At 45.7% G+C, this 12,985-nt stretch overlaps 1 protein-coding gene across 6 annotated transcripts in view; it reads right to left on the bottom strand.

The window, feature by feature from the left end:
- FRAS1 (Fraser extracellular matrix complex subunit 1) overlaps positions 1 to 12,985 on the bottom strand; it is a 294,329-nt gene that overhangs the window by 58,574 nt on the left and 222,770 nt on the right. For all 6 annotated transcript variants that reach the window (XR_004645979.1, XM_034772627.1, XM_034772626.1 and 3 more), the window contains 6 exons: positions 12,304 to 12,455; positions 10,216 to 10,378; positions 8,803 to 8,935; positions 6,611 to 6,801; positions 5,529 to 5,682; positions 1,802 to 2,065 (listed from right to left, as the gene is read on the bottom strand). Coding sequence is in view for 5 of the 6 variants with exons in the window: in XM_034772627.1 (XP_034628518.1) it covers positions 1,802 to 2,065; positions 5,529 to 5,682; positions 6,611 to 6,801; positions 8,803 to 8,935; positions 10,216 to 10,378; positions 12,304 to 12,455 (1,057 nt within the window). In the remaining variant the exon portion in view is untranslated. The remainder of the gene's footprint in view (positions 1 to 1,801; positions 2,066 to 5,528; positions 5,683 to 6,610; positions 6,802 to 8,802; positions 8,936 to 10,215; positions 10,379 to 12,303; positions 12,456 to 12,985) is intronic.

Raw genomic sequence — 12,985 nt, 5'->3', positions numbered from 1 at the left:
GCCCCACTCAATCCTTCCAAATGGCTTGCCAAATCATTTTGAAAGACTGGATTGCATTATTTATAAATAATGTGTTACATATGTAGAGATTTTGTTGTTTCAAGAAAGCTCCATTTATTTCCCTCCAAAGAAAGCACTGTAGGCCCAATTTTCAAAAAGATAGCTTACTAGGTTGCCTAAATCCTGCATCTGGATGCTCAGTTTAACATTTTCTTATTAGATACTGATTTGAGTACCCAAATGTTAGTCCTGTTAAGGAGCTCACACTTGAAATTCAGGCTCCTCAAAGCTTGGCACGTCACCAACCTGTGGGACTGACATCAGATCTAGAGTGTTTGTGAATGTGTGTGTCCTTAACAACCTTGTAAAAATACCAGTACAATTTAGCCTTTATAATCTTACCCTTACTTATCCCTATTATCCAAAACATGCTCATGCCCCAAAGTTCAGTAGGAGACCTGACCCTGTTTCAGAAAACAGGAGCTCCGACAAGTGTTGCTCAGATAATCAGCTGGTGAGGGATGGGGCATGCCTCGAAGGAAGAGGATCACCTGGGGCTGGAGGGTTAGAGCACTTCTGAATTGCCACTGCTTAAGATCTTAGAAGCATGGAGTTTCATTCCTAAGCATCACAGCAAAGGACCTTCATGTCCTATCCATGTAGGGCATCAAAGCACCCACAGCACTCCTCATTCTGAACCAAATCCTTTCCCAGTCCTCCCATCCCTGAATACAGCCTGCAAAGCCCACTGGCTAATCCAAGCTCCCAACAAGCTATTGATTTCTGGTGTACCCCGGTACGTCTGAATATTCAAAGGCTGCACTGAATTATTCTGGATCTGGGGACGAGGCAGTGGGTAATTCTGAAATCTAGAAGAATGTCTCATAGCTTTAGAGCAGCTTTCACCGTCTTCGCCATGCAACAGAATGGACACAGCTGGAGTTCCACTTTGGGCAACTCAGTACCAGGAAATTTGGAGACAGTACAGAGAAGAACAACAGACTGACTAAGGGGCCAGAGGGGAAAATATTGAACTATGTTAACAGGCCCGATTCTCCTCTCACACCCATGATGATCAAGGTAAACCCCACCAATGCCACCTGAACTACTCCAGCGTAGGAGTGCTATGAGAAGAGAATGAGCTCCAGTTATACAGAGGTTGGCTAAGGAATGGCAAAGTGTGGGGCAGAAGGGGGAAGGACATGATAGCCATCTACAAATATTTCAAGAGGGGCTGCCAGGAGGGGGAGGAATTATTTGGGGAGGTTCAGCACAGTATGACTAGGAGAAATGAATGACATTTTCAGAAAGGTCGGTTAAACCTGACATTCAGGAAAATACTGCTAATGAAGAGCTCTGGCAGGCTGTAGAAGTGTCCTGGGGGAACGGCAGAAGCCCAACACTTAAGACATTTAAACTAGACTAGACAAAACACAAACTGCAGGGAACTTGCCCCTTGGGGTCTGACAGATCGCCCTTGCCTGCACCATTTCTAACTTTTATTAGTCCTTTGACATGTCAAGAAACTTCTGCTGCTGTTCCTTGAAGCACAACAATTTTTAAGCTTTCCTTCTCCCCTCTCTTCCCTTCTTCTTTCACCATTCCATAGGTTTTAAAACCCCTTTGACTTACTGGGACAGAAGCATTGGTTGAGATGTTCAAAGCCAGTTGGGGGAATTAAACATGCACACTTCTGATTACAATCAATAGGAGCGGTGTGTGTCTAAACGCCTTGGCCGGCTTTGAAAATCCTGACCATTCGTTTCTATCAAGCTTGTCAGTCTCTCCACTCACACCGTACCAGCTGAAAGCTGCAGGCCCCTGTTCATAGCTAATCTGGGTGGTTCATTCTTTGGCAGCTCCACAGAGAACTCCACTGTCCCCGTCTCAGTGTACAGCCCATCCGTGAGAGAGAATCTGAACTCATCTGTCTGCGTTCCGGAACTACCCAGCGTGTAAACGATCCGTTCGTCCAGGATATCCTGATAGGTGAAAGAGGAGCCCTGCGACAGAACACGCCCATTCTCCAGAGGCTCTGAGTGAGATTGTCTCCTGCGGAGGTGACCTGAGGAAGAATAGGCACATTAAACATAAAGTCACATGGGAGTCTCTCTGATTCTCAGCATTAGTGTAACACGCCAACATCAAAAACACTATGGGCTGGATTCTCTACTGCCCTACCACTTGTGCACTCCTTGACACCATTCCCTTTTCACACCCACTTGGCACAGGCTTTGTAAATCACTACTGAAGGCGCAGGATGCTGGAGTCTCTGGCCCTTTGATTCCTTACTAGAGCTGGGAGAAATTTTTTTTTTTAGACATTATTTAGGAAATTTGAATCGAATTTGGTGAATTGTTTTGGCTGGGAAAAATGAAAACAAAAACATTGAGAATGACAGAATTAATTATGGCAAAAAATGTCCAAATTGACATTTGAAATGTTTTGTTCAACCTGAATGAAATTGTTTTGGTTTTTCACTCCATCGAGAAAAATTGAAAAAATTCAGTTTTTGTGAGAAATTAACTGATTTATTTCATTTTATGTTTCAGTTAGCTGGCCACACTGAAAGATCAATTATTCACACCGAGTCCTTTCCTGACAACCATAGCTTGTTTGAGAGAGCTTCAAGATATTGCTCGTGGCTTTCTGATCACTACCAGAGCTGGTTAGAATTTGTCTTTGTCCAGCGGCTGGCCTGCTCAGACCCTCTGCCTCTCCTCTCTTAGATGTAATGGTGAGTTAAAATGTCTGCTGTAGTTTCAGTTCAATTTGGTATTTCTTTATTTCCTGTTCTAAAGTGTGAAGCAGTGTTTGCTGTGCACTGTTCACTTATACCCGTCAGGTGACTACTTTGCATTGGTGCGTATATGCTGTAAGTCCTTGTATTCTTCTTGAGTTACGTTGGTTGAAGTGAGCTAAATGGATAGATGTGGTGGAGAGCAGCAGCACCGAGGGCCAGATTTTAACAGGTAGTTAGACGCTTATAAGCACTTACTGGGATTCTCGAAAGCACCTAGGTGCTTAACTCCCAGGGGAATTTTATAATGTGGTCCCAAGTCCCCGTACAAGTGTTTCAGTCCTCAGCAGATGGCCTGAGATCCCTAGGCTGCCCCACTGAGCTCTGGCCATCTGGATTTGAAGGGTACAAGCTCCCTGTCTATTCTGGGAGGTGGCAAACCCCAATGGAACCGTTGCAGGAAACACTTCAAGCTGAAACTCATGGAGTTTTCTGTCTGCACAGGGGACGTGATAGATCATCGTTGGTCAGATCAGTCTGTGACACTTCTGGGGGAAAGGATCATTAACACAATGCCACTTCCATCTAGTCTTTTTACATAACCCCCCCACCCCCCGAACAAAGCCAGCGTTTGCAATGGAGACAATAGCACTAGTTTTCAACTCGACCACTACCCTTTAAAAGCTTCTTCTCTTTTTAAAAACAAAGATATATGAACTGGGAGTCTTTAAAACTCTCATCAGTACTTAAAAACCAATTCCAAGAGAAGGCTGGTGATTATTCTGGATCAGGCGATCAGCACCGTTAAAGCCCTGTCTACATACAGAGCCATGCTGTGTCCAGAGACATTGTTCTTCAGACAACATGGGCATGCCAGCAGGGCGGATGGGACAAATGCTTTAAGGATAGTTACTGACGACTGTGCTTGACAGCCTGTCTTATACGTAATGACTGGCAGAACCACGTCAACAGAAAGTTTTGAGGACTGGCTCTTGGGATTCATTTCTGGTCAGGGCAAGTTTCACAGAATCTTAAACTATTTTTCCCGGGTTTTCATAGAATATCAGGGTTGGAAGGGACCTCAGGAGGTCGTCTAGTCCAACCCCCTGCTCAAAGCAGGACCAATCCCCAGACAGATTTTTGCCCCAGATCCCTAAATGGCCCTCCCAAAGATTGAACTCACTACCCTGGGTTTAGCAGGCCAATGCTCAAACCAGTGAGCTATCCCTCCCCGCAAGTGATAAAGCTCTGATTATGCCCATTAGGGACAGAGTGGATCTGCACTGGCCCAGCTGGAATTCCAGGAGGGATGGTGCCAGAGTAACCTTGGGCATAGGAGAAGCACGCTTGCTACACCATCCATTAGAGGGATACTGCAGAGGCTTCCCTCCAGGGCCAGCCGATTCAGCTGGCCAGGGCAGGGGGGAAGTGTGGTCTTGATCCTACCTCCCCCCTTCCCATTTTGAGGTGCTGGAGACTGAACTGTGGTGGGATACTCTGTGGAGAATAGGGGACCAACTGCAACTACAACTACAATCCAACCCCTAGTAAAAAAAAAAAAAATACTATGAGAATAGGTTGTTGTAAATAATGAACAGCAGGTTTTGGGCTGCTACAAGCTATGATGTCATGGCTTCATATCCAGATCTACACATCAGTTCAATCAGCATCAGAGGAACATGAAGAGGAATGGCTTACAGCTCGAGTGTTTGCTTTGGCATATAAAACAAAAGGAGCCCATATGCCCCAGCAAAGCATTACAGGGTTTTATTATTCTTTGACAGGTAATTTTCTCCATAGTGAAAACATATCCCAGCACCCTGTGCATCACATGTGCTCTCTGCTGAGATTACAAAGGGACCCGTTCCAGCGGGATGCAGCGGTTAAGCTGGCTCCAAAGTGCAAGAAGTCCTACAGTTTAGCAGGGTAGCTGTGTGCGCCCCACACTCCACAGCTGTTGTCAAGTTGTTCTGCCCCCTGAATTCAACAAACAAAAGGAGGCAGGAAGACCGGGTAGTGGGATGGCGGGGGTGGCCTGGGTTACCTCGAATGTCTCCCGGAGGGTCAGATCCTTAGCAGGGTACCAATCTGTGTAGTTGGGCCCGGACTGAGGACAATATGGGTGGCATCCTTTCCTAAACTGGCAAAGCAGCTGCTCCATGGAGGTTTCTTCAGCCCAGTGGATGAAGTAGCCCTGTGCTCCCCTACTGCAAGCCCCCTGTAGAAAGGATGCCAGCAGGCTCCACCGATTCCCTTCAGACCCACGCCATGCAGAGGCAGTACTGCCGTGTGTCTCCCACTCCTTGTCAGGTGACACCTCCCCGCTCGCATGGCCAGGCAGAGCTGCAAGGCCAGGAGGAGGGGAACAGAGTTACCCGATCCCTTTATAAATCGATTATTCATTTTCTAGTCAGAATGCAAAGTAAGCAGGGAGAGAGGCTTGTGTGCTGTGGTGATGAACTCCACGTTGGCCACTGCCACTGAGCTCAGACCCCTGCTACGGGGTAAAACCCATGTCTGGGGGCAGGCTGATGGAAAAGAGTAGCCTGAGAGAGATGAATTTGGTGGTACTGCCGCCCTCCCCCCTCAAACCAGTCCCTCCTACCCCTTGCCAGAGACCCTGTGTCTCCTCCAGCACAACATCCACCTCAGGCCTCTAAAAACCCTCAGGAACTGGCCTGTCATGAAGAGTTACATCCCCCCTGGATTAGCCAGCCCATTGGTATTTTACATGAACAAATCAGGCCTTTCTCACAGCAAGAGCTATTCCACCTATGCTTGGTCTTACCATAGTCAGGCTTTTTGGTAATTACAAAGACCAACTGCTCATTGGGAGTGTCCAAGTCCTGCAGGCTTAGGGAGGTATTGCTGATCACCACCCCCGCACTGCCGTGGACTCTGACAGGCACCAGCGTCATCTTCGGGGGCTCATCATTCCGCCGCTACAAAACACAAAGACAGGCAGGCTGTCCCCGAAGAAACCTCACTCACAAGAAGAGCAAACTCACCATGAAGATATAGTAAAGAGGAAATTCCCCTGAGATAAAAATACACACCCTTGACTTGTTTTACTGTTCACCGTTTTAAGAGGGTTTTTTTTTTTTTTTTTTTAAACTATGGTGTTGTAAGAGTCTCCTGCATGTTGGTCAGCGTCCTGCCTATCCCGAGATGGAGGGGGACCAATAAATGCCTTTGCCACACGCCCTGAGAAAGGGGAATTGGTGCATAGTTGTGTTGCCCCAGCAGGATTGTTATGCGGTCACACTCTGATCCCCTGTTTCCCCCTTGCTCCATGGGAGAGCCTATCGAAGGGAGACTATGTAGCCTAGTGGACAGAGCACCAGGATGCGACTCAGGAGAGCTGGGTTCTATTGCCAGTTCTGCCACGGGCCTGCTGGGTGACCATGGGCAAGTCACTTCCCCTCTCTGCCTCAGTTTCCACCTATGTAAAATGGGGATAACGAAACTGATCCTCCTTTGTAAACTACTTTAAGATCTGAATTTGAAAAGTGATATGGAAAAGCTGGGTATTCTTATTATCTATGCCAGCCCCAGGTGCATGTGTCATCTCTGCCAGCTCTATAGCTGGTTCATATGATTTCCCTGGTCACACTAGCTTCGCTGCAGTGGCTGGTGTTTTGGCGGGTGAAGCAATCCACTGCTTGCCTGCTGCCTAGGGGAGCGGTGGCCCTGTAATTGAGGCAGAGAGGCATAAGGGGGCACCTGACCCTCAGTCCCTCCCCCGTGTGGGTGTTCAGAGTGGGGCACAATCTGGCGCTAGGTCAGCAGTGACAATAACACTTTAAAAGTCATCGACATTTTGGGTGGGGCTTTGTTAACCACGCGTAGTCTTCCTTCGACAGCGTGTACCTGGATGGTGATGTTGATGCTGTGAGTCTCGGACTGGCTGAAGCCATCGCTCACGTAAAATGTGAAGACGTCATTAGTCGGCTCGATGCTTTCATGGACGCTCTGAAAGTAGTAAATACGGTTCTCCCGCACGTCGTGAATGGAGAACGACGCATCTGAGCCTGCAGAGCCCCCAGGGCCAAAAGTTCCACCTGCAAACAAAGCACCAGCTGTGAAAAGATGCTCGTTTCATTAAGAAAACAACGGGAGTAAGAAAACGATCCCAAGTTCTGCTCTCCTGTTCCTGCAATTGATGGTTAACGTGTCTAGTGACCGGCCCAGAAAGCTGCTTCTTTGGCACTATGAAATGTAAAGATCCTGTTGTTTTACATACAGCGGCCGGCTTCAGTCCCCTCTTATTAGGCTTGCCTTAAATGATGAAGCAGTTACTAATGCACCATCTTTCCCCAGCAGAACCAACAGCCCAGCTCACCCTGGCAAAAACAGTTTGTCCGCCATCCATTAAAGGCCTGTTTAATCGGAGAAGCTCAGTCTTTTTTAAAACACTAACTTATTCTTGCTCTTCCATAAGATGCAGTGACTATGTATTGCTTAGGAGCCAGCAGGCCCCAGAGGGAGAACAATTGCGATTGCGGCTATAAACCGCTACACATTTACAATCACGTACCACACAGAGGTATCTTAGAAACCACAGTTCTTCCCCCTGTACATAGGATACAAGATAACTGTGATAACTGTGTGATATCTTCTGGCAAACAACACCCCACTGTACTGCATGTAGCTGTGTTTGAAGAGTGCCTAATTTGCTCTGGTGGCTACAATTATCCTGAGAGCTTCGCTCATACTCTATTGTCCTCTACAACCTAATCTATTAGAAAGAGAAAAAACATCACAGCAGCTGAGTGATTTACAGCTCATCCCCTCCATTCCCTGGTTCTAATCCTGGGAGCATTGATCGATTTCAAATTTCCTTCCCCAGTGACTGCTTCTATAAGGGAGAGGGTGAAAACAAACATCTCCGCCATTAAGGTCTCCCCGATGAGACGGAAGCAATGAAAAAAGACAGGGATTTACCGGTGCCCTAACAGTAACATGGGCTTGTAAATTAACACAGTCCAGAAGGGACGCTGACGAGGCAAGCCCGAAACGATAGGAAAGGCTGGGAAAGAGGTTTAACACCAAAACAAACAAAAAAGGTCGTTACTCAGATTTTTTTTTACTCAGTCCTCTCAAAGGCAAAGCTCTCATGTATCTGCCTGCACACGGACAGCACAAAAGCTGAGGCTGGATCGTATCTTTAGGGTCCCCAGGCTGGGGGAGCTCTCCCTATGTAGATCTCCCACTTTACAGCCCCCCCCCCGGCAGGGGGTGGAAACAGCAAAGGAAGATTAATGCAGGTAGAAATTTCATTCATTTCTCTGCAGGGGGATCCCAACCGGAAGTGCTGCCTGAGGAGTCTCTGATAGCTCAGCTCCAAAGTAAAAGCACTGCCAAAGAGCCGGATCAGAGCCAGAAGGAAGCCAGGGCTGCCGCAGAGGCATCAGATACCCGAGCTACGTGCAGAATTTGTGGGACCTGCAGGGTCTGTGAGCCAAGCCACTGGGTTCTTTGGTGCAGCCACTCCAGGATACAGGGGAGCAATCAACCAGCACCCTGAACAAACAGCGTAGGGGGAAAAGGAAATTATAGGCAAAGGATACTGGGACCAACCACTCCCGATAGGAGCAACTACGTGATTTAGGAGCACAAGTTCCAGGAGGAATGTCCATGGATAATATGCGAAGCTAAACCTTAGGTCTTGCAGCGAAGTAAGGGAAATAATAGCAACCACACCTCTTTGCAGCTTAGCTAGTTTTAAAACTGCAGTGCAACATTTATGAGTTGGAGTCAGGGAAGGATTTCTATGGATAACAAGAAGCGCCCAAGTTACAACAGTAAATATTAAAAATTAAACAAGGTCTCTGTAAAGGATGTAAACCCCCTTGCTGGGACAACCTCTAACTTTTGAGGGTTAGAAGGAAACTTTTCCTCGGGGCAGGTTATTTCGCAACTGCTGACTGCAGGGTTTCACTGAAGCAGATGGTGCTGGCCATTGTCAGAGACAGGCGCATGAGCTACCCCATGCCTCATCCAGTCTGGCAATTCCTGCGTTCCCATTTCCTGACCAAGTACAAGGAAAAACAGGCGTTTACCTGTCCTTGTGTTTTCAATGTACCCATATATTGGTAGTGTAATTATTGTAACCATTAGGTCGTCTTTGGCTGTATCGTAGTCAGTGGCTAAGAGATGGTGAACTGACAGCGGGACCCTGCCTCCCTCATCCACCTGAAGAAAAAAAAAACAAGGTAAAAAGAAGAGAAACAAACGTGCTTCAGAAACAAAAACAGGTTCAATAACCATTGCCAAATGGCCTTTATAAACAGTTCAAGGAGGATTTCATCACATGAGTGTCTTAAACTTATCCCTTTACCTGTTTCGGCATGAATTCTCTAGCTCATTCTTTCTACAGGTCACTGCTGGAGTATGCAGGGGGTAAATCCCAATTCTTCCCCTGACCCTGTATGTTTTATACAAGTTCCTGCCCCTCCCTACCCATGGGTATAAAAATCCAATGTCACGCTGGGGTTAGGTTGAGTAAGAGCTTATCTTGCCCCAGCAGCAGTCTGCATGTCACTCAGTACAATGGGAGTGGTCTGAGCAGCAGAGTGTACCCTGCAGTGTCACTGAAGTCCTCAAATCATGGTTTAAAGACTTCAAGGTGCAGAGAATCCTCCAGCAAGTGACCCGTGCCCCACGCTGCAGAGGAAGGCGAAAAACCTGCAGGGCCTCTGCCAATCTGCCCTGGAGGAAAATTCCTTCCTGACCCCAAATATGGCAATCCGCTAACCCTTGAGCATGTGGGCAAGACTCACAGGCCAGACACCCAGGAAAGAATTCTCTGTAACTCAGATCCCACCCCATTTAACATCCCATCACAGGCCATTGGACATATTTACTGCTAATAGTCAAACACCAATTAATTGCCAAAATTAGGCTATCCCGTCATACCATCCCCTCCATAAACTTATCAAGCTTAGTCTTGAAGCCAGATATGTCTTTTGCCCCCACTGCTCCCATTGGAAGGCTGTTCCAGAACTTCCCTCCTCGGATGGTTAGAAACCTTCGTCTAATTAGAAACCTGTGTCTAATTTCAAGTCTAAGGGTTCAGAGAAGCATTCTGAAATGTGGCACGTTGAGCCAAACTTCCAGATGTTTTTAGGTTCATCCATCCCTAGCCTTTTGTGTGTCACCTGGTGATACGATGAGCCAGATCCCCAAAAAGTGGAAAGCAGCATACACCAATTTACATCAGTGGAGGATCTGGCCCATTGTGTTCAATGGAAATGACTTGATGAAGTTCTGGGACATGGGGGTACTGTTAACTTCACCAAATAGTTTCACAGCACTTTACACATACAAGAGGGCATATGTGACACAGTGCTTTCTCGCATCTATACTAGATACCAGTTCACCATGGTTGCAGGGCAGCCAGGAAAACAACTGTTCAATTGTTTACGTCACGCGTGCTCCTGCTACAACTTCCTGCATTCTGGGCAATTACTCACAGTGATAAGGTCAGCAAAAGCAATGATTGAAGGCTTGTTCTGGACAGATGTGATAGTGATGGTAAACATCTGGCTGTCGAGCCGATTGTTGTCAGCATCAAAGACAGTGAAGTGGAAAATATCTGTGACTGGCTGATTGTCAGTCTCAAACTCAGTTGAGTACCTGTATCAAGAATCAGATCAGTGAGTCACACAGACAACCTGCTGAAAGGATTTCACTTCCTATGTTTAAGAACTGCACGGGCAGGAACATGCCTCATTTCAAGGAGATAACAAGTCAATCTTTTCCCCCTCTATCTCGTCCATCCAGAAAGAACTAATATTTTCCCATGTCATTGGGCGAGTGGTATTGACCAGGAAAAGGCTGGTCTGAGCGTACTGGCTAGTCAGCCATAGTGAAAGAACATTCAGACAGTTCCTCACATAGCGCACTGCAAACCCGAAAGACTCTCAGGGAAAGCAGGACCCAACACTGGGGTGGTTAGGGAAGAACACGGAAGGTGAAGATTATTGTACAATTATTGTCCCAACAGATCCAACCTGCCCTTCCTGAAAGAAGTATGATTTCATTTCTCTTTTCTTCTAAACTTTTAAATCTGGACACTTGTCTCCGGTCCACCTGCCTGGCAGACACGTAGAGGGTGATTTTCAAAAAAACTCACCATTGGCCTATCTCTGCTTCTGACTGAAGTCAACAAACTCCCATCATCTTCAGTAGAAGCAGAGTTAGGCCAATGTTGAGCGCTTCTGAAAATCCTACTCTGTTTCTATCCTGATTTTTCTTCACTGACTTATTTATGTGCTTAAGCGTTATCACCTTCAACCTTTACATTGCTAATGTTAATACACAAATGTTCTGATAGTATCATTCCCCTGTGCATAATTGTTCAGTCTAGTCTATGCTTGTGTATGAAACTACTTATATATTGTTGGAAGACACAGTGGTGCATGGATCTTAGTTTGGTGTCATGCAGCAAGAGCAAGTATTGGCTCCTTCTGTGTAAGAGCCAATGACAGATTCAGCTTTGACCCTGTCTGGAAGGGAAATCCACAAACCAGTGGTGCAGTTTATTAACATAAGAACGGCCATACTGGGTCAGATCAAAGGTCCATCTAGCCCAGTATCCTGTCTTCCGACAGTGGCCAATGCCAGGTGCCCAGAGCGAATGAACAGAACAGGTAATCATCAAGTGATCCATTCCCAGCTTCTGGCAAACAGAAGCTAGGAACACCATCCCTGCCCATCCTGGCTAATAGCCATTGATGGACCTATCCTCCATGAACTGATCTAGTTCTTTTTTGAACCCTTTTATAGTCTTGGCCTTCACAACATCCTCTGGCAAGGAGTTCTACAGGCTGACTGTGCACGGTATGAAAAAATACTTCCTTTTGTTTGTTTTAAATCTGCTGCCCATTAATTTCATTTGGTGACCCCTAGTTCTTGTATTATGAGAAGGAGTAAATAACACTTCCTTATTTACTTTCTCCGCACCAGTCATGATTTTATAGCCCTGTATCGTATCCCCCCCTTAGTCATCTCTTTTCCAAGCTGAAAAGTCCCAGTCTTATTAATCTCTCCTCATATGGCAGCCGTTCCATACCCCCTAATCATTTTTGTTGTATCACTTTTTCAGCATAGACAGTCAGAAAACACTGCTTCCTGCTGGAGCTATAGCACAGGAGATACCACTGTTCACATAATATCAGTGAAGTACAGGAGAGGCATGAATTAGGTGTCAAATGTTTCATGACTGGAACGATTTCAAGTAAAGGAATTTTTTCTTTTGTATCATTATATTTGGTATTGCCTAACTAAAAAATCAAAACAACAACAAATACAGAGACAGATTTTGAAGACGTTCAAGCTAAATAGCACTGTGAGAGTGCAAAAATACCCTATTTTGTATACACAATCATAGCCATTTTTATTATCACAAGATACAACAGTGTAGTTATGAAACATCATCTCTGCTATAATTTATAAATACTGTATATCCCAACATTAATAACATATGTTCCCTGCAGATGGTGCTCTGAAATTCTTGAGCCCAAGAAGATACGGTGTGGTGAAAAATACCTGTTTATTACCTGATTCTCTGGTTGTTGATATCTTCCATGGTGAAATTATAAACCTCAGAAAGCTCTTCGCCATGCTGCCCAGATGTTGTCCGCATGAGGGTGCCATACATGGGCAGAGAAATTAACTGAATTCTTATTTTCGAGTCAGCAGAATTATTATCCTAATAAGAAAAGCAAGCCAAACAGCAGTATTTGCTTTTGTTTCTTTATAGTGAACATGAAAGAAAAAAGTCAAGTGGTGAAATATATAGATACTGGGCTAGATTCTCAGCTTACGTAAATCAATGGAGCGCCTTTGATTTCAATGGAGCCGTACTGATTTATACCTGCTGAGAATTGGGCACAAACGTACCTTCATTCTCTCATAATTGAGAAGTGTTCTATCTATCTGTGTCTCACTCTCTCTCTCACACGCACACTGGGGTATAAGTCTAGCGTATTTTATTTTCAAATCACATTAAACGCCAAGTAGAATTTACCTTCCCAATAATACCCAGTTGCTGCCTCCTCCCCACAAAAGATGGACTGAAATATAATTTCTATTTGTCAGAGAGAATATACAGAGACTGGGCTAAATTCAGCTCTTAGTTATAAATAAATTATAAATTAATGGAGATATCCTATCTCCTAGAACTGGAAGGGACCTTGAAAGGTCATCAAGTCCAGCCCCCTGCCTTCACTAGCAGGACCA

This window comes from Trachemys scripta, chromosome 5, assembly GCF_013100865.1.
Source record: "Trachemys scripta elegans isolate TJP31775 chromosome 5, CAS_Tse_1.0, whole genome shotgun sequence".
NCBI lineage: Eukaryota > Metazoa > Chordata > Testudines > Emydidae > Trachemys > Trachemys scripta.
Note: the sequence above shows the minus strand (reverse complement) of the source record. Positions and strands in the feature narration are given on the sequence as shown.